This window comes from Fusarium tjaetaba, assembly GCF_013396195.1.
Source record: "Fusarium tjaetaba strain NRRL 66243 chromosome Unknown NRRL66243_c0000165, whole genome shotgun sequence".
Classification (NCBI taxonomy): domain Eukaryota; kingdom Fungi; phylum Ascomycota; class Sordariomycetes; order Hypocreales; family Nectriaceae; genus Fusarium; species Fusarium tjaetaba.
Genome location: NW_023501361.1, coordinates 1 through 24,353, shown reverse-complemented (window position 1 = coordinate 24,353; position 24,353 = coordinate 1). Strand labels below are relative to the sequence as shown.

Here is a 24,353-nt window from a genome sequence, read left to right as displayed (position 1 = left end):
GTTAGCAAAGGGGGGAATCTCTAGGCCTGGGGTAAAGAGCCAAACCCCTTCTGGACGTGTAGCCGACGAAAGATAGCGGGCTCCACCGAAATTGCCGACCAGTGTCATAAGTAAGGATCCCCTCACTCTGCAACTTTAATCACACATTCCCTGACCTATCCATTCATCTTATGATTGATGCATCATATCTCGTTGGATATCTCTCATTTGTCATCGGCGGTCGGCTATCACTCCAAGAGCGGAAACCGTAATGTCGTTATCTCCCTCCTCACCAACGCCACTGGGTCGATCAGGTCCGAGATCCCGGAACGGCTGTTGGACATGCCGAACCAAGAAGGTCAAATGCGACGAGATACGTCCTGTTTGCCGACGGTGCGCACGCCTTAAGCTCAGCTGCGATTATGCACCCCGGCTCCGCGCCTTTCCTAAAGGGTCCTCAGCTGGAACGTTTGTCCACTCAAGCCTCGACTTCTCCCGTGTCAAGCCATCAACTCGTGGAAATGTACCAGACGAGTCTTCCTGTGGCAGTCCTCGGTCTGGAAGTGAGGAGATATCCCCCTCATTGAGCACAGCTTTCCAATGGGGCACTTACGGGATGGAACTCGGTAGTGAGGAGATCGAAGCGATACAGTACTTCCGGGAGTCATTTTCGCCGCTATACATCATGAAGAAGCCACAGTACTCTGCATTCGCAATTATGCTGCGCCTTGCTACACATGATCCTCTTGTACTACATATGATACTTGCGATTGGAGGCCGTGGCATTGATTACAGACACCAATGGCATGAGAAACAGTATTGTATATCAACAAAAGATGGCCCCTCAAAGTACCGAAATCTTGGGCTCAAACACTATTCCGAGGCATTGCGAGAACTACACACCATACTGGGCGATAACGAAACAGCCGAGTCGGCCAATCTTGATTCACTGACGAGTGGGCTAGTCCTCATGATTATGTACGAACAACTCCATGGCGACACCAGATGCGAGGGCCTGGCCAGCCATCTAAACGGGGCAGCACTGATCTTCAAGCATCACTACGCTGATATCCTACAACGAGCCAGAGATACAAGTCAGTCAGTACCTTTGATGAAGACAGCTGAATCAGGAACTCCCCGGCATCTATCCCAATTCTGTGCTCGGCTGATAACAAGAATCTGCGGAATGGACGCCACCGCAGCGTCTTTTGGGCTCGGCGGGCAAGTCACTAAGGTGCTCTGCAGAGCCTTACCAGAAAGTGACGATAAGAGCAGTTTGCCGACGGGTCCAATCAAGAGACTATCCAGTCTCCACGCTTATTCAGGACCGCTTTACCGTTTGGTCTGGGGTGATGATTACCCCGCAGTAGAGCTGGTGCATGATCTAGAGAATAAGCAGCTCTTTGAACTGTTGGAGGCTAGTGTTCAGCTACGCTACCTGACATCCGAGATGACGAGCCTTCTCCCCGTTGGCGGCTCAGTACTAGCTGAAGCTGCCAGGAAAGTTGAGACGGCGATTCATGAGATCAGCGAGACATATAAGCACATTCTTGACTTTGCGACACGGCTTACTTCGGCTATTGATGATACTTACTCTATGGTTTTGACTATACGTTGGGTAGTACCTATATACTACACCGAGGTCCTCGACTTTCTCCGCATCGCCAGGACCGTACAGCCTGCGGTCGAGCTAGAAACCGACAGCAGCAAAACAATCCGTAATATCATGAATCTCGCTTTTCAAGCTTACCAGCACGGGGGAGACGTTGCCATGGTTCGGATTGCCCGTCCATTGTTCATGGTGGCGTTGGAGACTGATGAAGAACTCCATGTTTCGTGGATTCTTGAGAGATTCAAGGGTTTGGCCCAGTTTGGAGAGCATTTTGCGCGTGCGGGTGATTTCCTGGAGAGGGTTTCGAAGATGAGACCAGAGTTGAGAACGAGTATCGACCTACGGACTGCGTTCTCGAATCAGGCTACATCGATATGTTTGTGCTTAATGTGAGGGCAATCAAAAGAGTAAATTTAAGCTCCGATGTTCTCAATTACAGAGACGCTTGTGAGATTCAATCTGCTTCACCATGCGTCTGTACACCTTGTTCCCGAGTACGCTCTTATCACTCGATCAGGAATTGGCCTATCTTTGAACGCAGGATGTACTCGCTATCGTGCACCTGATTGATCTCATGCTACTCCGGTACTCTCTCCCGTCTTGTCTCCCGCTCATAGTACCCCCTCCCTGTCGACAGGGAGTGGCCGTCATCGGAACCCACCGGCCTCGTTCCGCGGATCCTCCCCCATTTCCATCTGAAGTCTAGTAATAAAACTCTATCAATGAGGTATTACTCCAGATCGATCTCTCATCGGCTACCCCGCACTTTCTCGTCGGCTATCAGAACCAATATGGCTAGTTCATCCCAGCTACCCAAGCCATGGTGTTAGCTCAGGGAATATTCGGGTGTTTGTTGCGATACCTCCTCCTTGCATCGTAAATTCCAGCTCAATTTAAGATAAACTCGATATGGGACACTTAAGAAGACTCTTTCCCCCTTTTCTGTTCTATATCATTCAACAAGTCATTGACATCAAACCACCTCACTGAATCTTGCCTCTACGCCACTTGGCAATCAATCTCCAACAATGGCTATCAAAGACACATCAGAGACCAACGACATCAAGCTCGAAGACCGGGAGCTTGACAAAACAGACCTTGCGTCAGTTGCCAATGGAGCCATCCTCGGTCGAGATCTGACACCAGAAGAGGATCGAAGAATCCTGCGGAAAGCAGATCTTCAGTATGCACCCGTAACCGATAAACCATGGTCAAGACAGAAACTGACGGATAACAGTTTGCTTCCTATCATGGCATTCGCCTACCTCTTCCAATTCCTAGACAAGACTGCACTAAGCTATACAGCCATCCTCGGGCTTCGCGAAGATCTTCACCTCAAGGGAGAAGAATATGGCTGGGCATCTGCAATCTACTACTTTGGGTACCTCGTCGCAACGTACCCTATTGCCGGTGTATTACTCGTTCGATACCCCATTGCAAAGGTCATCGCTATTACCATGTAAGTCTCACCCTAGTCGACGCTACAAACCTCTGACTGTCACTTAGGTTCATCTGGGGAGCTATTCTAATGTTCACGGCTCTTTGCCACAACGCCAAAGGTCTACTCGCCACTCGTTTCTTTCTCGGCATAGCTGAGACGGCGATTGCCCCAGGCCTATCCATGATTGTGGCGATGTGGTACAAGAGATCAGAGCAGCCTTTACGTCAAGGTGCTTGGTTCCTCGGAAACACGTCTGCAGGCATTCTTGGCGGCCTTGTTAGCTACGGCTTTGGGGAAATCAACACATTCTCCCCTTGGAAGGTAAGTTCTCTAGACCATGGGGTTAATCCCTCATGCTAACTTCTTCAAGGCCATCTTCATCTGCTTTGGAGCTTTGACGATAGCTGTTTCCATCATGGTTCTATTTTTCCTCCCCGACACGCCCGCGAACGCCCGTTTCTTGACCAAGGATGAGAGAGCTCAAGCCGTTGCTAGAGTCGAGGCGAACATGACTGGTATCAAGAATGACAAGTGGAAGAGGGAGCAGGTAATAGAGGCACTCTGCGACCCAAATGCCTGGCTTCTCTCAGTCGCTTATCTCGCTACAATCATCCCCAACAATGGACTCCTTACAGTAAGCCATTCCCTTGCGTCTATGTATCTGGTGACTCACAGCTTTACAGTTCAACACTATTGTTATCCAGGGTCTTGGCTTTTCTGTCCTGAAGACACTCCTTATTAATATCTTACCATCTGTCTTTCAGTTGGTCTTTGTTCTCATCTCTGTCATTGGAAGCACCTATCTCCCAAATACTCGACTGCTGTTCATGACTTTCAATGTCATTGTCAGCATCGTTGGGGCTGTCATGGTGCGTGAGGTTGATCCAGCGCATAAGTGGACTCGGGTCATGGGCTGTGCTCTTGCAGTCGCCTTTACTGCCAATTTCCCTATGACCATGGCTATGGTGTCGAGCAATTTCGCTGGCTTTACTAAGAAGACTACAGTTAGTGCTATGGCAAGTACATCCCAGTCTCATTAGTCCCTCCCCTCAGTACGCTGACTTAATTCAGGTCTTTATCGCATATTGTGCTGGAAATATTATTGGTCCCCATCTCTTCTTCCCTTCCGAGGCGCCTGGCTACAAGTCGGGATTCCTGTCTGTTATGATCTGCCTGGCAATTTCTGCAGTCCTCTGCATGGCCCTGCGGTTCTATCTCATCTGGGAGAATAAGAAGCGGGACGATGCTGGAGATGCCATAGAGGTACCATTAGAAGGGATCAATCTGAGCGACAAGACGGATAGAAAGATTCCCCAGTTCCGGTACATCTATTAGCTGGACTTTGGACTATCGGGTGTATCACACAAGCACGATTTGAGGTTATCAGTGGTGGTTCGCAAAAAGGAATCTTATCCCAGATACGCAAGCTTGGCAAATGGATTGGCTATTATGAACTTCAACCGTCGAGTATGCACAACATGCAGCGTTACTCTGCATTGTCATGCATTGAATGCATTCTAACTTCTGGGCTACTCACTCCCTTCCTTGTTACTGTACACTTTGGCAAACATCCTTCTTAGCCCATCCATATCGCAAAACTCGATGACCTTTGTGACCTTTGAGCCATCCTCATTAAAGTCCAAGACCCACGAATGTTCTATAACGTCCTCGTCACCATCTTTGTATTTCATACCCGTCACAGTCGTTGCCGCTGATTTGCGCGACTCGGTATCGACAGTCATGTCAGCGATGTCGCTGTAGGTAACCACATATTTCTTGAGGTCGAGCGCCATGGCGGCTTCGTAGTCGGCGTTACTCAAGCCATCTTCCGGAGGCGAACCGAATAGCTGAAGAACACCGGCTGGCCTGAAGTATCTTTTGCAAGAGTCGGTGACATCGCGGTTGATGAGCGCGGGGTCGTTTTGTTCGCCGGCTTCTTTGTAGGCACCTAAGAACTGTCGAGTTGTGTTTTCGATAGCCTCTCTGAGTTCTTGTTGTGATGTCATGCTTGCGGTGATGAAACTTGATGTCTCATGCAAATTCTGACTGCTGTGAGAAGTTTTGATCACAATTACGGCCTTCGTTTGTGTATTCATATGCATTCCTTGCTTCCAATCCTCCAAGTCGTAAGCCGTCAGCTGACGCAATCCTTGGGCTATGGAAGTCTAGTAGGTATCTTTATACAGGTGTAGGATTGCCTTATGCTCTCTTGTGACATCATTAGTATAGGCTCGTTTGAGAGACGCGTTGTTACAGGCTGCCTTTCCCATTACTCAATCTTGACCGTAGTCCATCATAGCGAAGAACTTGCCCAAACCGTGCACATAGAATTTTGATCGCATTAGTTGCTGCTCTGTGTTTTAAAATACCAACAACGTTAGACAGAAAGGTCTTGTTTGTTGGAAGGAAGTACCACAAGCTAAGGAATTTATCGAATTCAAGTAAAGTTAAACGACAATAGCTTTGCCTGAAATTGGACATACCGAGGCTCATATAGGGTACGTCTATTTATAGAAAATGCTTTACGAATGTTACATGAAGCGGCGGAAAGATACTCCGAGTCACGACAGGCAATTTTAAGTGCCGGAAGCGGCCGCTCCGTTTAAAAACCTTAGATAACCTTGCTTTTCAAGGCAGACATAAGGATAAAATAACCTCTCAAGAGCCCCATCTAAGCCCTACAAACTCGTCACCCCGGCAGACGCATTCAGAAGGTGGTTACTGTGAAATTGGGTCGCTCCAGGCAGTGCTCAACCAAAGATCAGGGTGGGCCGCGTGGACAAGCTCATATAACCCCACCTCCAGGGGCCAGCGTCTTTACCTTTTCCGTCGTAGATCGCTTCGATCAAGGAGAGCCCCGGCCCTTCTAAAGAATTTGACACTTTCTCCCTGTTCAACTCGACATCCCTCATGACTCACGCTATGTAACGCGAGACGTTTCCCTGGAATGAAGGGCCTGTGCTTGTGTTTATCATATACTAGGCCTTGCACGCCCGCTTATCACCACGTGGGGGATCGTCGTCCTTGGAAGCTGAGCTGATCTCACGCCATAATGTCAGACTTTGGTGAAAAGGTGAAATGGAAGAGGGCGAGGGCGCCCAAGGTGAGATCTGGCTGTAGAACTTGGTGAGTCGACCACTCAGACCTTTCTTATTATCTGCTAATTGTCGTAGCAAGTTTGTAGCCTCTTATCACACGTTGAGCTGAACCTTCGCTGATCGTAGTTAGAATCCGACATCTCAAATGCGATGAACGAAAACCCACGTGTTTCAGATGTGAAAAGGACAAGCGGACATGCGACGGCTACATCACCCCTCCAGAAAGCAAACCAAAGACAAAATCTCTCGCACTGCACAGAAAACAGTATGACCTCATGTCTCGGCGCCTCGCGACAGCCTCAAAGCTTCTCGTTCCAGCAGCTTTATCACCAGAGACATTTGGTTCAACGATAGAGTTGGACCTCTGCCATCACTTCCGCACATACACGGTATCAGAACTTGCGAGCTCACTCAACGCGATGAGTTTCTGGCATGCGTACGCATTACCACTCAGCCAGACTTCAAAACCCGTCAAGGCTGCCATTGGGGCGTTGGGAGGGGCGCACAAGGCGTTCAAGCTTCAGACCCAGACTGACTCGTTAACGCAATCGCTCGCTCAATCTTACGAGATCGCATCTATCCAGCAGTACAACAATGCTATTCGGGTGATGCAAGAGTATATGAACTCACCTGACAAAGACTTTCAGGTTATTTTAACATGTTGTTTAATATTTATCTGCACGGAGAGTCTTTACGGGCGGTACAAGAACGTCACGCGGCATTTGGAAGCTGCATTCTCGTTATTAAACGCCTGTGATCGATGGGACTTGGCGAAATTTATGGAAAACATTGGCCCTTCGTTATGCGGCCTGGCTTCTGATCTTTTCTTCTACGTGGGGGACAACCATTCCCCAAAGCTTGTCGCGGAGATTACGGAATGGGCTGATAAGCAGGATCCAATTGATCTAGAAGTACCAGGCGAGCCTTTTACTTCTGCACAAGCTGCGGCTGCGGCACTGACACACGTCGAGACGCTCTGCGATGTAGAGTTGTACGCCGAATGCCCAGACTGCTCAGATGAGAAGCTATGCGGCGATGGTGGAGTTTCATGCGCACGACGAGATAAAGAGTTGGTTTCAGAAGCATTCTACCATCATTGGAGCGCACGATATCAAGCTTTCAAAAAGACCTTTGATCCATCCAAGGCCTCAGAGTCAGAGCTTTTTCGGTTCAAAGTCCTCGAGTGCGAAGAGACGACATGGCAGGCGACTTTCAAGCTCAACCACATCGACGACGACCTCGAAACAGCCGATTGTATCGAGATACTGAAGAAGGCGGAAGAGGTTATCAAGATGACGCAAAGCGACAAGGGTCAGATCTTTACATTCCAGGCGAACCTGGTCCCTCCAATATCCTATGTTATAATATCATGTCAGGACACGAGCGTGCAATGGGAGGCGGTGAGGCTTCTAAGGTGTTTGGGGAGAAGGGAGGGCGTTTGGGATAGTAGGAGGATGGCGGACATTTACACGAATATGATTAACGCAAAGACACAGAAGTTACTAACGTGGGAGGAGATTCCGGCTGATGTGCCGCAGTTGACTGAGCTTCTTGGGTCGCTGAAGATGTGAGGGCTTTGTTGCAACAGCAATAGAGTCAAAATAATAGACTTGTTCACTAGATCACCTATACCGCCACGACCTTGCCAAATGATCTCATTCAGCGACTTCAAGCCGACTGTTTGTCCGCTGGCAGTATTGACCAGGCAGTAGAACAGGCGACTTGGCTCCTCTGATTGAAGAGAAAGAAGTGCAAAGGTTCAGGCCACCAATAGGCGAGCACGGTCGTAGAAGGCAGGATACAATTACATAATGATTACACAAGGACTGGTAAAGTTGAACAAGTATGAAAATTCAAGTCTATCAAATATTACAAATAAATTCCCGCTATCACATGAGAGCAAACAAAGCAGCAGCCCCGACACCAGCCGAGACAAACCAGCTTGGACCAAGCCTATCTCCAGCTGCATTATCAGCCGCTTCCGCGGTCGCATTTCCTCCAATGATATACTCAGGCTCATAGCTCTTAACAGCAGTGTCATTCGTCTTTCCATCCCAGCAGTACCGGTCAAAGCAGGTCTTGCATGCGTCGGGCACAGTCTCATTCGCCTTCCACCAACTTCTGCTCATAACCGCACACGCTACACAAGTAGGCCACTCCTTGTCAATGGTAGCGTTGCCCTGAGTCGCTCCGTTGAGAGCATTGTGAATGATGTTATCGCGCTCTGTAGTAGTATATGACATGTCGAAGGTGGAGACGTTGCTGTGGTAGGTGTACGGAGCGTTGGGGATGTAGAAGATCAGCGGAGGTGGAACTTCGCCGTCTGAAAGAGTGAAGTTGTTGGCGTCGCAGCCGAAGAGCGTGGGGCGCTGGTTCAACTTCTCGTTGATAAAAGTCTCAGCTGATGGGACAGAGGGAAATTGTGTGCCGTTGCCGATGGTAGAACCAACACGGTCATATGTAGCACGGAGAGCAGTACCGTTGGGCCAGTTGTTGTTCGTATCAGCAGACGAATCAATGGCAAAAATGATATCAACGCCACGAACGGGCTGGATCAGTGGGTGAAGAGGGATGTTCTGCAGATCCTCTCCACCATCGACAAGAGTCAACTGGCGATCCTTGGAATTGACGCTCTTGTCGGTAGGATTCCATCCGAAGAAGGGGTTAGGCGTATAATCAGCGATATCCTCATCATCCTCATCCAAGCCAGTCAAGACGCCTTCAATGGCTTTGACAACGATGTCTGGGATGTCATTCTCTTTGCCGACCTTGGTGATGTTCTGGAGAAGGAACTGGTTGAACAGTGAAGAAGATGTTCCCATAACAAAGCCGATCTGGTCGAAGCCTCGAACGCATTCGCCCTTGGAGTTGATGGTGCCGTTGGTGAAGTTGGAGGCGAGATATTCCGTAGGTACGAAGCCAAAAGTTGTAGGATCCCATGTTCCAAACTCGTATGGGTTGAACTCGTATACAGTGGCGTTCAAGGAGATGACGCGCTCACCTGGAGCACGACCATCAGCAACGAGGATGGGGAACGGCGTGTCTGCGTCCTTGAAGTTGGAGGTATCGGCAATAGAAGAGAAAGTGTACGAAGGTCCACCCTCAGGCGCATTAACAAGCTGATACGACAATGCGCGACCCCACCAATCAGTGAGCGTGGTATTCCAGCCCTTGTCCTTGTCATCAACGGCATCCTTCATCTCATCCCAGTACTCGGCAGTGTTGAGGAGACTGATACCCGAGCTCTTGGGGCCCTTGAAGATGGAGCGGTCAAAACGCCAGACTTTGTCACCAGATTGTAAACTTGGGACTGTGGAGAAGTTGTTGGCGAAGATGGAGCCCACGAGCCAGCCTCCACCGGAAAGACCAGCTAGATACGTTGCAGACTGGAGAAGACCGCTGATGGGGCCGGTCTTGTTGTTGCGTGAATCAGCAGCTGAGAGGAATCCTGCGCCGTTCATCAAAGCGCGATAACCACCGCCTGATGCGGCGATGGCGATGTTGGGGAGACCAGTTGCATTGTTCTTGTGCTTCTCAACGAAGCTCTCGGCATCAAAGCCAGAAATGTTGGCTCGCGACAAGAAAGTCTTGAGGTCATCGATGGTGTTATTTCTGCGCTTTCGAACCCATGATTCTTCCTCGCTGGACAATTCATGGGCAAGACGAACTTTGGGACGCGTTGATGGGCAGTCGACTACTTTCGGGGCATATCCACCACTCGGAGAATTTGGTAGGGCTCGGATCTCGACTGAATTGACCCTGGGGATCAAAGCCGTGTCTTCCGGAGCAGCGATTGCTGCGCTGAGCCAGAGCGAGAGGGCCACGAAGCCGAGCATTCTGAGTATCCAAAACAAAAAAAAAAAAACAGATGTAGAAGAAAAAAAGATGAAACGAAGGAAGATGGGAACTCAAAGGGGAGGATTGCAAAGGATAAATAAGTTGAGTAGAGCCAAGGGGCGCAATTTACGGGATAGCCAACGGGTATGATCTCACTGGGTCTAAGCACATGCTAGAGTTTGATGGTGATTAGTGCTTTGACTGGTTGCAGGGACTGACGCGTCTTGAGTGGCTAGTTCGTTCCGTGGACAGCGAGATAAAAAAGGTTGAGATCCACAGACGGCTTCTTCGGCCGAGAGAGTTTCGGTTTTTTTGGGAGGCCCGGTTGTGGAGGCTGTGTCTCAGCTCGGAACATTCGGCACGAGCTAAGCCACAGAGGGATATGACGTTGCGATGCCAGCGAATGCAGAAGAAGTCAATGGCCAGGGCTGATGAGGGGGCTTTAATACCAATGGCCACATGGCTGATGGGTTCAGGGAACAGGTGAGGGGATGTACATAGTTTACTGCTGAACAGGGCCGAGGAGGGGACTTGTTCACTTGGAGATGTGATGATCTGTTGAACGAGAAATGGGACTTTGGTATCCCCGCATCAGAGTGGAGAGGGCATTCCCAGCGCGGAAATAAACGAGGTCAGCGAATACGCGGAAAACGACATGATAGGCCACCTCGCTCCGACACTGACACAGAACGATGACAGTGGATCATGCCCAATTCAGCTGATCTTACGGAAATTGCCATTTGTAACAAGCCCGCTAACGTTGGACATGAATTTGGCTGACATGATGCTGCAACAGCTGATGTGTTCAATTAAGCAGAAAGAAAAACTAAATACAGAAGCACAGAATTAGAATAACTAGATACAAAGACAAAGACAAAGGGAAGTTTCCGGTTGCGGCCGGTTCCGGTAGTAACAAGCTTGATCTCAACGTTCCACTGGCGTCACTCTAACTTCATGTCGACTGGTTATTTTTTCGTTGGGTTGTCTTCCCTTCGTCTATCCTCCATGAATCCAAACACATAATCGCATACATCTCACTCGTAGTAACATGCTCAAAGTGTCTTGACAGAGCCCTTCTTGCTGCTCAGAAAGTCTCTCAGCGCAAACTTGCTGCTCGCAGTCTTTGCGGGAACAGGCTTGGGAGCCTTGGCAGGAGTATCGACGAGGAGAGGGAAAAACTTGTGCACAGCTTGCCTGGCGTCGTGAAGACAAACAGGACCAATCTTCTGAATGACGTTCTTGATCAAGTCAAAGATGTTGTCAGCTGGAGGAAGCTCAGCGTCGAGAGGGATGACTTTTAGAGCTTGGAGCTTTTCGCGGGGAAGGGTAGAAAGGGCCTGGTAAGCGGCATCAGCCATGATGGCGCGTTGGACGAGAACGCGGGTTGCTTCAATGTCGCCGGCTGAGGGGGCAGGGCCTTTGTACTTGGTGAGAAGCTTGGGCGTGTTCACATCAACTGCGGTGCTTCCAGCTTGGCAGACGATTTGTTCGACAGCGGACACAGCACTGCGGAGGGCAGGACCAAGAGAGGAGAAGACATCCTCACGACCTGCAAGAGGAAGCGTAGGTTCAAAGAGGCCCTTGACAAAACCCTTGGTTGCATCGCTGACAGGGAACTGTCGAATCCCAAGATTTCGGCGCTTCAGAGCCTTGGAGGAAGTGACATTCCCCGCAGCCTCATCTTCCTGATGATACTCAATAATGCATCGAGCAGCCTCAGCAAGGTACGGCGCAAGAAGCTCAGAAAGCTCATCAACCTGTGGCGCATTGGCAGTCCAGTTATCTTTCATCGCTGCGATGATCTCATCAAGCTCGGTGGACTGCTCGATTGCGAATACAGCCTGGAGAGATGCTTCGGCGAGGAGGGCACGCTCAGAGACACCGGAGAGCTTGGTTGCCTTCCCACTGGAGATGGTCTCTGTGCCGACGACGTGGCTGACGAGAGAGCCAGCGGCGACACTGACGAATTGGCCGACGTCGTCGATCAGTGAGGATTCGATGTCGAGGGTTTTTGTGTCGATTTGGGATACGGTCTTGAGGGTTTCGTAGAAGGGATCGACGTCGTCAGAGACGGAAGTGTCGGGCGTATTGTCAATCTTGATGTCAACGTAGTCGGGTTCGGGGATTGGTTCAGCTGCTGGGGTTGGAATCGCGAGCTGAGGCTCCTCGACTACGGGCTCGACACAAACGGGAGCAGGAGCATCAATCTGAGTGACCTTGGGTTCAGGCTCGGACTGAGCGACTGGGACCTCGTGAGCAGGAGCATCAATCTGAGTGACCTTGGGTTCAGGCTCGGACTGAGCGACGGGGACCTCGTGAGCGCTGCAGTTGGTGCAAACAGTGACGGGGACGGGGACGGGTTCTTCTGCAGATGCCATTTCGTCAGTAACTAAGAATGGTAAAGCAATCTAGTCTGACATACCTTGAACATGCGCACTCAAAGCAAAAGGCTGAGCAACCTGAATGAAAGCGATATCTCGCGAGCGCCTCTCCGAACCTCCAGTCCAGTCTGCTGAGAAGACAACACGCTGGCCGTTTCGGGGCTGGATGTCGCGTCCACGGTAACCAATGTAGCACTTGACCTGCGTAGCCGCACCAAGCTGATACTCCGCATCGTACACGGCCTCGCTACCTGCGACGACGAGGTCAGGGCTGACAAGGAGACCGGTGCTGATCTTCCAGATGGAGTAACCGGTTAATTTGTTGGCAAAGCGCGCTTCAATCTTGACAATGGCTGGGGATAGTGAGTATTAGTAGTTCTGATGGAAGAGGAACACTTACAGCGAGACATTGCTGTGTCGGGAGAGATGGTAGTGTCAGGAAGAGTGAGTCCAGTCTTCTCAACGATCGGCTGGAAGCCAGTTGAGGAGAAGTCGGCGGCAGAGAAACTGGTGGAGTTGAACTCGGACGAGTTAACTGCGACGTCAGCCTCTGGCTGGTCGAGGGTCCATGCAGCCGGACGGCTGGATGCGTTGAAGGTAGAGTACATAGTAGAAGCTGTGATGAGATGTGAATATTAAGTGATGAGGCTAGTAAGAGAGGTGATGAGTGATGCTGGATGGTTGAGAGGGAAACAGATGAGATCTTATATCTTAATCCCAGCCCGTGAAGGTCTTTCTCCCAACCCTTAGAAACAACAACATGACTCCTTTTCACAGAAAGCTTTTGTTAACAGGTTCATTTCTGTTAATACCTTTTCAGTATTCATCTCCGAGGTTTCTTCTTCAGCAGCGCCGAAACCAATCAACTATCCTTAAAGAGCAGTTCATGAGGTCTAGATGCAAATATTTGGTCTTCAATGTGGTGGAGAATGTTTCAGCCTGCAACTCGATATTCATGCAGGCTGAGTCACAACACGAGGCTATGTGATATTGAGTGAAGATGCAGGCGGCTATCGAAAGTTTGCAGATGCGGGCGCCTGCTGCACATTTTCGACTTGGCTTCCCTTTGGTATGCTAAATCCATGTCGATGCACTTTGGAGAGAGCTGAAAGGCACGGAAAGGGACGTGATTTCCGTTGCCGCATGCCTATTCTCTTTCGATTGTCCGCCAAGCCTGGATTTCACAACCGCCACTAGCCCATGCCACAAATATTTGCTATCGCATGTGCTATTTTGAGTAATTCTTCTTGATAGTATGTCTAGTTCCAACAGAGTCCTGGTGCCAGTCTTGTACAGCAATCAGAAGATGGTTGTTTGGACATCTGGAATATACGACTAGTAGGACTGTGTGAAAGCCAAGTAATATTTCTATGTTAATAGCTGTAACATCGTAAAATGCTGGGTGATTCAAAATGCACTAAGTATACGTTTCGAGTGTAGTAGGTTTGTATCTGCCATGATTTATCATTCTCTTCTAACTTCAAGTCAAGCTCATAAGACTTAGGCAACTCCCATTCCTTTGAGCAGGCGTTCTGAATCAAACTGTTATACCAGCTAGTCTAAACGCGAAATATAGTAATCTTGTTGAGATCTGCAACGTGAGCACTTCGGTGGCAATCTTCACATGAACACAATGGTGTTGCGATTCCCTTCCCAATCATTGCTGCATGTCTCATCGCAGCCAGCCTTATTCAGGAGTTGTTCCAGATATCCGCGCGTCAAACATGACTGAGTCTGTGTCTTTACAGGAAACATTGTCTCGGCCTGGTACAAATCGAGGAAGTCTTGGTTCAAAACAGTACCCAAAGTTACTCAACAGCCAGCCACAGTCATCCATCCACGATAATTAAAATCGAAGTGCCCCTGCATATGCGAGAATACGGTCATGTGAATAACCGTCGTGGCTGCATAAAACGTGTGATATCGTAATTAACGTTGATAGTTCAACCGCCCAGCCAATTCGTGCACGGTGTGGCTTCATATGGATTAGGGGCGGCCGAGACATGCATGGGCCTAGACCACTAGTTCAATAGCGCCCCGATTTGATTGCGTGTGGCGAGCTGTGCAGCTCAGCTAGCCTCGTTGTTCCATAACGGTACATGGCAAAATATGGTGAGGGAGGATATGGTCCGGCATTGGCCTATCACAGGTTATCGAGTCGCACGTTAAACTTGTCTACAGCTCACTTTTGACAGCCTTAGATGACGGGCGAATGCACAAAGCACCCACGTTTACAGTGTACTGCACTATATGTAAGTGCTCACTAGCGTATCGATCCCCAATAGCTCCGGAATTAACGACACTATTGATCAGCGCTCTTCTGAATCAGTGGCGACGACAAGTGATCATGAATCTAGAGCTTCCTTTCAGCTGCGCCTACGATGAATGGCATTGCAATGAGAGGTAGAACCAGCTCTTCATCATCGACAAGTCGAGTATTTAAAGTCCAGAGCCTTCCACATTAATCCAATATTTTTATCACTATCATTCAGCATCTTTACCTCATACAAACAGAACCACCATACCAACTTTCTTGATCATGTCTATCCCTGCCAAAGGAGATCAACTCTCTGTCCCCGCCTACACAGCGGAGGCTGAGCAGAACGCAGTTGAGATCTCATGGTCCCAGATGTTCCGCACTCGTAGCGCTCGTTACTACGTCGTCAACGCCCAGAACCAATCCAAGGGCAATGCCAATGTCTTGATGTACATCCAGGATCGCTTCTACAAGGACTCCAAGAGCAACGAGTACATTGGAAAGCTTCCTGGTGCTCGACAGGAGGGCAGTAAGTACTCACAGAGACAACTAGCTGAACAATCACTGACGTCTGCATTAGACAATTGGATCGTTAGCATCAGCGATTGCTTCCAGTATGGTCAGAAGAACAAGAATGGCGATGGCCGCTGGGTTGCTCTTCATGACAAGGATAACAAGCCTTACCAGGTATGTACACTTGAGGAATGTTTGTATGACGTCTGCTGACTTTTGAAGCACCGGTTCATGATTGTCACTATCCAGGGCAAGCTTTCAGAGGCTGCTAAGAACCTGGCCAAGTCTTTCGGTGCTGGGGAGATTGCTGAGCAGGTCTCGAAGATCGGTGGCGGCTACATCGGTGACTACCTTCACACCTTCTAATGTCCCGGTGTTGCAGGGCATCAAGTCTTTCGCTCGTGATATGCCTGAGTGGCTCTCATATAGCTCAGTTGCGTCAATCTAGATCCATGTTAATTATGCTCGTACAACATGCAGTTCATTTTATGTCCGTGACTTCGATGATTTACAGGGACCTTCATAATTATACTTTCGGGATAAACAGAGAAGCTGTGTAATTAACGTAAGGTAAACCCTTGATATATGAGGTCACACAGCCAGGCACGGTTCGGGCCGTATGGCACCCTGAAGCTCATGACTCGTGTTCACTATCCAGCTTGGAATCTGGGTTATATCTCCGTCTCCACTTCCATGGGGCGGCTATGCTCAAGGACCCCTTCTACCGCTCGATAATGGATACTTCGCTGGCGTTTACTAAAGATGCATAGCACCAAAAGTCCTTTTTGTCGGGTGCGAGATGACATGCTTGCCAGAGGGGCATTTCCCTGCAGCCTTGTGAGATGCCACTACCGCCTATCTGCATATCCTGTCCTTGGGAATTCCAGCAGAAAACGGTATGTTTAGCGACAGCGCCAGTTGCTATCTTGTCATCTTAGCTGAGATGTATCAGCAAGGACCTTCGATGCTCCAAGCCCCAAGGCTACTTCGCTCTGGCGCCCATGGATTGATTGACATGATAGGAGAGACACCAGCGCATCACATGCGACAATGAAAGAACTACAGTCCAGGTCATTTACCAGCTGACTTTTCGCATTGATGATGGTGCGCCGCACGTTATTATTGAGACTGACCATATCAACGGGTCCGAAAGGAGGGAGAGAAAGCGGTTAAAGCTGCAGCGCAGTGCACAAGACATTGCTAAACACAGTCTGACGTCCAATTTATACCACTTATTGTTCATCAAACGGCCGCATATTATTTGAATCTTCTAGCATAGGCGCATTAAATTCGTACTGACTATCTTACATCCATGATCCCTAGCTCGGCATCACCGCCTTCATCGAGGAACTTCACCCTCAGTCGGCGCATTAACAGAATGAGCATCCGCCGAATGGGCATCGGTTGTCTTTGCCCCATCGTGCCGCAGTATGCTTTCCTGCGAGTCAAGTTCCGCGGCCCCAGACCCGAGGTACTTCACGTTCGTCATGTTTCCTCGATCGTCACTTCTCAATTTTCTGCTGTCGCTGAGCTCAATGTTTGGACCGGTTCGGGAGTTGCCGTAGTTCTGGTACCCGGAGGAGTTGTAGTTCTTGTATCCTGGGGAGGATCCGAAGGCGCGACGACCCAGGAGGGCGTCTACGAGGGGCTGCAGGACTGGGATGCAGCAGGCGATGATGATGGTGCTCGCTTCGATGCTGGGAGGTGTGAGCTTAGTGGTCGTTCGTATGCCAACAATTTTGTGTTACTTACACAGTCCAGATCACAAGATCGGAGGTCTCGTCTATCGGTTGTTAGTACAAAGACGTAACAGAGGACAGAAATCACCTACAAGAGAAGTCTTTGCTTGCAAGCGATGGCAGACGGGTACATTTGTAGATGGCTACGATGGTAGCGCTAGAGATGGAGGTCAGTATATTCCCCTGATCAATGAGACAGCGCAACACGCACATTGAACCAATACCCAAAGCAAACGACAGGGCAATCTTCTTCCGTTTGTTCATTTGAAGATGGAACAATACCACGGCAGGGTACACAGCCAGGTACAAGTCCGTAAACGCAGATAAGGCTGGTCAAATATCAGCAGGCCATCCTTGACATCAACGCTTTTACCTACCGCCAGCAAAAATGGCAAAGTTGACAAGAACATAAGGACTCCAACACTTCTTATCAGTGATAGAGAACGTCCACTGCGACTCGACAGGCGAGCATTGAGCAAAGAGAATGATGATACACCCTATCAGACCCATCATGCAACATCCAGCAAGCACCCAAAGAAATATCTTGTGTAATCGTCCGGGGTTCATAAGTCGTGTAATGAGCGCGACGACAGCGAGCTTGGGAAACCCAAAGGCCATGACGCCAAATGGGAACCCCAAGATAGTGTATAGAATGACATTCTGCTGCTGCGTCAGGTTAAGAAGATCAAAGTGTCTGCCATTGCCGTTCTTAACAGCCACAATTGTAACACCGACTTGGCACCATTCGAAGATCTGAAGCTAATTAGCGACACACAGACGACGACCGCGGGGGGACAAACCACTGCAACGATTGTGAACCAGTCATCAAGGTGCAGTGCGCCTATGATTCTCTTGCGAGTATACACACGACCAGCCACAAAGATGGTACTCAGGATAGAGACGGTGATGACTAGCCCAAGAATAGTCGGGCCCTTATCAGCGTCGAGATACGCCTGCGTGTGATGGGGAGAAGACATTGTCTGCCAAGCGCACACGTATACGAAAAATAACTCAAGAAAGAAGGGAAAAGGTCTCATTCAGTCATGTTGGTTGGGTCAATTCCAGAGGATTGGGTCTTATGTCCTGCAGGAACAAGTAGACATGCGACATGTTTGCTGAAAGGGGGGGGCATGGCTGTTTGATGAGAGGCACAGGCGCCCAACCATGCTATACCATGGATCGTCGAACCTTTTGTTACGAAGCCAGGGTTAAGTTTTATCAACGTGCAAAGGATTTTTGTCAATACGACGCTGTTGAAGGATGAGCAACCATGATGCCGCATTCGCCGAAACAGTGCTTTTGCTATCGCTAAATGTGTCGACTCATACTTACCTTTGCTGACTTGGGAACCGTTCAAGTGGTTGAATCTCGCAAGGTGGGCAGACTTGTAGTAAAAGGACAAGGTTGTCGGTGGAGTGAGGTTGCAGAATGTCGACGCGTACCAACAACCAACAACGGTTACGGATAGTGGGGGCCATTTCCGATTCCCCGAATTCGAACTAAGACTCAGGGGTTCGCATGTCGATCCAAACCTTCCAAAGGATGTGTCGCCAAGGATTGTTGTAACCCTTGCTTGACATCAGAACCAACTGATATGATGATTATACTTCTTGAATCCCCATTTCCTGGCATGTTGTGATCAGGCCACTGCAGTGGTAAAGAATGCGACGATGCTGTCTATTAAGATAGCTAGATATAGTTATTGAGTGCCAGATTTACCGCGTACTTATATCGCGTTCCTCGTATATTCGGCTATTCCCAGTTGTCATTTTGCTTGGCACACTGCGACCCAAAAGCGGCTCAATTGGCGAAGCGGCCCAATTTCCCGGTGCCAGTTACCGACTGTTGGCTCCGCCCTTGGCGACCACATTTCTCCATAAAATACTTTCTGATATTTGAGTTTCTTCTGCATCACATGTAAATAGGCGATCAACATGTCTACTCTTCTATCCTGCTTCCATATAATATTCCCTTTAATTCCTAGAAGCCATTGCCTTCGAATGAACCTCGTTTCTTTTCTAGCACCTGTTTCTGACTTCTCGCTTGCGTTGGGCCTGGTATCAAGTTGTCTTCTCTTTCCCCTCAACAAGGGTTTTGTGTTGGTTTGACGTAGCACTCGGCGAAGCCCCTGATCAGGATCAAAACCATGCTGTTGGTTCAACGTTACAATTCCCAGGTTCGCAACGGAGCTTTGTCCCAGATACCCGTTCACTTAACGCAGATCGTTCTCTGTGCCCCCGTCAAACGTATCAATGTCGTCGTATGATCCAGTGATCAGCACTCGCAGACGAATCACTGCATCTTGTCATATCCTTGGTATGCAAAAGGTTTACCAGGAAGGTGGTGTCAGGCCGTTTCGAAGATCTTCTGGATGCAACCCGAACGACTGGTCCTCTGCGAAGATGTCCAATTGGTCGGTTTTCACAACGACATGCATGAGAATGCACCTGTAACGGTTGGAGGATTGGGTTCGGCCAACAGAGACGCTATCATGCCATGCATTGACGAGCTCTGGGCACTTCTGCTGCTTTCCTTTCTTTTTTATTGCTGTTGATCCCTCCTGAATCACTCACTCACTGACATTAATTACCTTGCTTCCTTTTTCTGAAGTGGACCATACACAAGCATTTCTTTTCACATAGTCCTTCATTATGGCTGACACAACTGTTTCTCACACAAACGGACATACCGTCCCCGAAACGGAATACCGCGGAACCGAGAAGAAGCTCGAGGCTTCCGTCTCAGCTCTGAGCTCCTCTGGTTCTTCAGATGGCGCCCCAGACGCCAACGGTACCAAGTCGGAAGAGCCCGATGTATCCATCGCTCTGAACGCCGCCAACATTGAAGCCGTTCCCTCTCTGATCAAGGAGATTAATGCTCTTAGTGGCGATTTAGATAGTGATGACCCGACAGCGCGGCTCAAGCTCATGGCCAAGGCCAAGAGTTTGTGGCAGTCACTCGAGACTCCGAGAGAGACCATGCTTCGTCATGTTTGGGCTGAGCCATCGCTTCACTGCGCTTTGACGGCTGGTACCGTCAAGGAAGTCTGGACTCATGTCGCCAAGATCGATGGGCCTTTTAAGGTCGCTGATGTCGCGAAGGAGAAGAACATTGAGCCTGCTCTTCTTGGTGAGTGCATCGCCATCTCACCTCCTGTGTCATATCACTAACAATGTGAAGCTCGTCTTGTGAGACATGTCTCGTCTATGGGATACATCACGGAGATTGATCAGGATACATACCAAGCCACAAACTTCATCAAGTCAATGGCCTTCCCATTCATCAACGCCGGATACCCTTGCATGTAAGAACACCCGGACTCCAACATATTTCCACGCTAACGCGATCTCCAGTTCTGGCGCCTGTCTCAACGCTCTCGGTCAATTCCACGAATGGGCTGACATCAACTCATGGAAGGATGCCACTGATATCAGCAACTCCCCCCTACAGCTTGGCTACAAGACAGAAAAGACATTCTTCGAGCATCTTCACACCAATCCACCATACGGCCAGCTGTTCCATCTTCACATGGGCGGCTACCGTCAAGGTCGACCATCTTGGATGGATGCGGGTTTCTTCCCTGTTCAAGAGAAGCTTATCGATGGCTTTGTGAAGTCGGATGACTCTGCTCTACTGGTTGATATCGGTGGTTCTTTTGGCCATGATATTGGAGAGTTTTGCCGCAAGTTCCCCGATGCACCAGGTCGTCTCATCCTCCAGGATCTTCCCGTTGTGATTGATCAGATCACTTCACTAGATAACAAGATTGAGCGAATGAAGTATGACTTCTATACCGAGCAGCCCATCAAAGGTAAGTAGCCCTACCTCCCTTATCTTGAAGCACTCTAACCGGAACCTAGGTGCTCGCGCATATTACATGCACTCCGTTCTCCACGATTGGTCAGACGAGACTTGTCTCAAGATTCTCGCCCAAGTCAAGGCCGCCATGAAGCCCGGTTATAGCAAGCTTCTTATCAACGAGAACGTCATCCCTAATACTGGCGCTCAGTGGGAGGCTACAGCATTGGATATCATGATGCTTACTCTTCTTGCTTCGCGAGAACGTACGCAACAGAACTGGGAGAAGCTACTTGGAGAGGCTGGACTGAAGATCAGCAATATTTGGACTGTCGCAAATGGAGTTGAGAGTCTGATTGAATGCGAGCTGGTTTGAACAGATAGAATTCACAGAGCCACGCAGAACACGATAGATCATACATACACGGCATGATAAGTAATAAGGATCATCAGTATCTCAAAGAATTTTAGCACTACCAAGTTCGCTAACCGTCCGTAATGACAACCGTATGTCCCGAATAGAAGCAACCAGCCATTTCACCCCTCATCCGTTACTCCTCCCAGGAACATCATTCTTAAAGTGCGTCATCATCGTCCTGTTACTCAATCTCTCCGTCTTCAACCTCATCTTCCTTTCCGACCGACGAACTGCATCCAATTCCTTCTTTCTCTGCAGCAGAAAACTCCTCTGTTCCGATGATGTCAGGTGTATCAGACTCTGTTGATCTTTGACACTAAGCCGCGCTAATTGAGACGCAAGAGCGGCGTCCTTTTTATCTCTGGCTGTAAGTGCATCAGAAGCAGCATGGCTAGGAAGAGGTGCTCTTTTCTCCTCTTCGTCTTCGTGGGGCGATGTTCGTCGTGGTTTTGTGACGGGAGCATCGCGGTGTGAAAGGATCTTGCCCGATGATAGCCGAAGACTCTCGTTATCAACGGAAACCGCGTTTTCTCGACCATGAGCCTTAAGACCTTCAAGGTCATAAAACTCCTGCATCTCGTCTGTCAAATCAACCCTGCAGTGGCCTTTGTCTCTCATATGCTGCTGAATTCCCTCTACCGTCCGTCTCCGTGTTCCGCAGTAGATGCACTCGCGATATGTTGCCACTAGGAAGTAAAGGTACCAGATCACAGTCTCCAAGTCCACGATCAGATGGTCCCGAAACGGTATCCGTAGACCGTGAGCTGTTTCCATGTGAAGGAGGGTCTTATCAAAGCTCTCGTCGCTGTGCATGCATATGATGCATTTTGTGGGGTCACATTCAGGGATCGCACTGTTCGATGTCTCGTCTCCAGTTTCATCGTCGCTAGTTGAGAGCTCATCTTTTGGGTCGTTGCTTGTATTGGAAAATCGGTCGCTGTCCTCGTTTAATTGCTCAAGTAGACCCGAAGCAGCAGCACGGTTCCTCAAGGCTTGGACACTGGGAATATGTCAGTATTCACGTGTTTGGCATTGCATGCATAAAGTATGCTGAAACTTACTGAGCCTCACTCTTGGCATGCACTCGATGCTCCTGACTGTTGTCGAAGGAGACATCGCAAAGTGAACAAGATGGTTTCGTTGATGACATGATTGCAAGTGAATGTAGTATAAGATTTGCAGCGAGTTTTCAGTAAAATATGTGTAAATAACGCAGAGCGCTGTCTGCATTTAAATAAACATCTCGAATTATGCTTCAGATGCGATAAGATGCTGATGATCGCGTGACTCACTGCCGGGTGGGGCGGCTCGATCAGGAAGCTGTCCAAGATTTGCTGACGCTGGATAAATTGAACCTTGTCAGTCATTATGATTCATACAGAATCAGCCAAATCCAGATAGTCAGGTATTTCACAAGACAGAGTCACTGACTGTCAGAAATTATTATCTGGTAGCTACGTACACTGCGGCCTTGAAAACGACGTGAAACAAACGAATTCCGATGTAGTCACGATTATTCCTCCCGCTCTCCAACGGAACTACAGAACTAACTGATCTCTTATGCCGCTGACTTCATTGTAATCAGCATCCATGCTCTTTTGGCCACTATTGGCTTCCCTTTCGGAAACTTCAGCTTCCAAGCGCCGTCTACTAGTAGCCCGTCAGTAGTGGACCCATTGAGTGTCGTTACACCCGTGATCGGGCCACTACCAGAGACCAATTCGACATCTTTCTGGCGGGTATCTGATTTTGGCTCGATCTTTTTCGTCGGATCCCCGGATAGAGTGCCACTTGGGAGCTCTACGTCGCTAAGGATAGTGATGCCTGTAGCGATGAGTCTCTTCTGTCTCATGTAAAATGGCACTCGGGTTTCCATTCGGGGCATAGTGATAACTCGATCGCTGTTCTCGCCTGCCGCTGATAGGGAAGCCCACGAGTTTGCCATCTCGTTCCGAAGATCAATCAGGGCACACTTTTCCTCAGTGTCCAGCGCAGCTTTAATGGCTAACTTGGCTGCGCCCTTCAGAGCGCCACCGCCGTCTATGGTGGTGCATCGCATGTGCAGTACCACGTCAGAGATGCTCTGATGGTCGAACTGAGGCACAGCAGACGAGAGCTCGAGGTTCTAGGTGCTGATGGCTCCAGCGCCCTCAAACGGGAGGTATCTCTCGTGGCGGAAATTGACCTCGAACATGCCGGAATCATCGGTCCCGGATGACGTGGCGATGGCTGGGAGCGGTACCCGCGTGGTTGAGAAGCGATTATCCTCAGAATTGAGGTCTTCAGCATAGCTGGACCTCACGGCCGGGTCGATGCGGTACTTGTTGCTCTCTAAGCGGAGTGTCGTGCTAACTGAGGTATAGGGTCCTACTACGCAAGGAACGCTGAGGGAGATGCTCTTGATACGGCGGAGATAGTGGCCCGGGAAGTCAAGGTTAAAGACGGCCTCCGGAATTGTGAAGGTGTAAGACCCGGTTTCACGAAGGCTGACTAGGGCGAGCGAGTTGAGCTGGCGAAGAGATATGTGCTTTGTGATCTCGTAGTCATAGCCTCGATCCTCTAGATAGGCCGACTCGAGCTGCTTGAGGGCGAAATGGAGTCTTTCGCCGCTCATAAGCCCTTGGCGAGAAGAGTCCCAGTAACTGGTCTGCGCTATTATCGGAGATTTCTGTCACTCTATTGGCCAGCACGATACGATCCAGGTCTTGTCCAGCCGGTACGACATCACTGGCCGCCGTGTCGATTACGTCCAGTGCGGATTCTCCAGAAACGACCTGGGCCCTCGAGCGGAGCGTTTCTGCCAGCTCCATGTCAATACCCAGCGCGGGGATGATGGCGGAAAGGCGCTCATTGACTCCAGGGACAGCCTCCGATGTCATGATGGGAGTGGTAATGTAGGTGTCAATCAGTTGATAGTAGTCCTCGAGGAATTAAACAGTCTTGCTTGACAGCTAAGGTGATATGCTATCCACGATGGATTGATTGATGGTAGTTAAGCAGAGTTGAGAGAATGTACCTAGATAAACATGGAGACAGCCAATACCGGTTGGTAACGACAGCGGTTAGTGTCTAACTACCCTCAGTCGACTTGTCTTTCCAAGCCGTCTGTGCACCAGAAACTATTGAATCGTGCAGCGGCCTCGTTGGTTACGAATGTCTCGGCCAAAGTCCGCTACTGCCAAAAAGCACTATACAATACATCCCCTGTTTAGTTGTTTAGCGCGCTACTAAGGCGTATAACTTCAGAGACCTCTTATTTTATGATAAGAAAGGCTATTAA

General features: G+C 49.4%; 10 protein-coding genes across 10 annotated transcripts; 4 read left to right on the top strand and 6 right to left on the bottom strand.

Moving 5' to 3' along the window:
• Positions 1-250: 250 nt before the first annotated feature.
• On the top strand, positions 251-1,984 carry FTJAE_7950 (C6 zinc finger domain protein; the record flags this gene model as incomplete). Its single annotated transcript, XM_037354715.1, has 1 exon — positions 251-1,984. One exon carries the CDS (start codon positions 251-253, stop codon positions 1,982-1,984), a length of 1,734 nt encoding a protein of 577 aa, XP_037204890.1.
• Positions 1,985-2,619: 635 nt separating this feature from the next.
• On the top strand, positions 2,620-4,367 carry FTJAE_7949 (DAL5-Allantoate and ureidosuccinate permease; the record flags this gene model as incomplete). Its single annotated transcript, XM_037354713.1, has 6 exons — positions 2,620-2,774; positions 2,829-3,050; positions 3,098-3,353; positions 3,403-3,666; positions 3,716-4,036; positions 4,104-4,367. 6 exons carry the CDS (start codon positions 2,620-2,622, stop codon positions 4,365-4,367), a joined length of 1,482 nt encoding a protein of 493 aa, XP_037204889.1.
• A 194-nt stretch (positions 4,368-4,561) lies between these two features.
• FTJAE_7948 (uncharacterized protein) lies at positions 4,562-5,038 on the bottom strand (the record flags this gene model as incomplete). Its single annotated transcript, XM_037354712.1, has 1 exon — positions 4,562-5,038. One exon carries the CDS (start codon positions 5,036-5,038, stop codon positions 4,562-4,564), a length of 477 nt encoding a protein of 158 aa, XP_037204888.1.
• Positions 5,039-8,019: 2,981 nt separating this feature from the next.
• FTJAE_7946 (lysophospholipase) lies at positions 8,020-9,966 on the bottom strand (the record flags this gene model as incomplete). Its single annotated transcript, XM_037354711.1, has 1 exon — positions 8,020-9,966. The coding sequence occupies one exon, from the start codon at positions 9,964-9,966 to the stop codon at positions 8,020-8,022; it is 1,947 nt and encodes a 648-aa protein (XP_037204887.1).
• Positions 9,967-11,019: 1,053 nt separating this feature from the next.
• On the bottom strand, positions 11,020-12,956 carry FTJAE_7945 (uncharacterized protein; the record flags this gene model as incomplete). Its single annotated transcript, XM_037354710.1, has 3 exons — positions 11,020-12,356; positions 12,405-12,701; positions 12,749-12,956. The coding sequence occupies 3 exons, from the start codon at positions 12,954-12,956 to the stop codon at positions 11,020-11,022; spliced, it is 1,842 nt and encodes a 613-aa protein (XP_037204886.1).
• Positions 12,957-14,887: 1,931 nt separating this feature from the next.
• Positions 14,888-15,484, top strand: FTJAE_7944 (uncharacterized protein; the record flags this gene model as incomplete). The annotated part of the gene is made up of 3 exons (XM_037354709.1): positions 14,888-15,134; positions 15,186-15,292; positions 15,341-15,484. The coding sequence occupies 3 exons, from the start codon at positions 14,888-14,890 to the stop codon at positions 15,482-15,484; spliced, it is 498 nt and encodes a 165-aa protein (XP_037204885.1).
• Positions 15,485-16,457: 973 nt separating this feature from the next.
• Positions 16,458-17,834, bottom strand: FTJAE_7943 (uncharacterized protein; the record flags this gene model as incomplete). The annotated part of the gene is made up of 6 exons (XM_037354708.1): positions 16,458-16,815; positions 16,871-16,901; positions 16,950-17,014; positions 17,069-17,186; positions 17,235-17,610; positions 17,658-17,834. The coding sequence occupies 6 exons, from the start codon at positions 17,832-17,834 to the stop codon at positions 16,458-16,460; spliced, it is 1,125 nt and encodes a 374-aa protein (XP_037204884.1).
• Positions 17,835-19,508: 1,674 nt separating this feature from the next.
• On the top strand, positions 19,509-21,031 carry FTJAE_7942 (O-methyltransferase B; the record flags this gene model as incomplete). Its single annotated transcript, XM_037354707.1, has 4 exons — positions 19,509-19,986; positions 20,038-20,161; positions 20,211-20,668; positions 20,718-21,031. 4 exons carry the CDS (start codon positions 19,509-19,511, stop codon positions 21,029-21,031), a joined length of 1,374 nt encoding a protein of 457 aa, XP_037204883.1.
• Positions 21,032-21,254: 223 nt separating this feature from the next.
• FTJAE_7941 (TRI15 transcription factor) lies at positions 21,255-22,223 on the bottom strand (the record flags this gene model as incomplete). The annotated part of the gene is made up of 3 exons (XM_037354706.1): positions 21,255-21,343; positions 21,391-22,073; positions 22,135-22,223. The coding sequence occupies 3 exons, from the start codon at positions 22,221-22,223 to the stop codon at positions 21,255-21,257; spliced, it is 861 nt and encodes a 286-aa protein (XP_037204882.1).
• Positions 22,224-22,631: 408 nt separating this feature from the next.
• On the bottom strand, positions 22,632-23,952 carry FTJAE_7940 (PA14 domain protein; the record flags this gene model as incomplete). The annotated part of the gene is made up of 3 exons (XM_037354705.1): positions 22,632-23,198; positions 23,259-23,725; positions 23,769-23,952. 3 exons carry the CDS (start codon positions 23,950-23,952, stop codon positions 22,632-22,634), a joined length of 1,218 nt encoding a protein of 405 aa, XP_037204881.1.
• Positions 23,953-24,353: the final 401 nt, after the last annotated feature.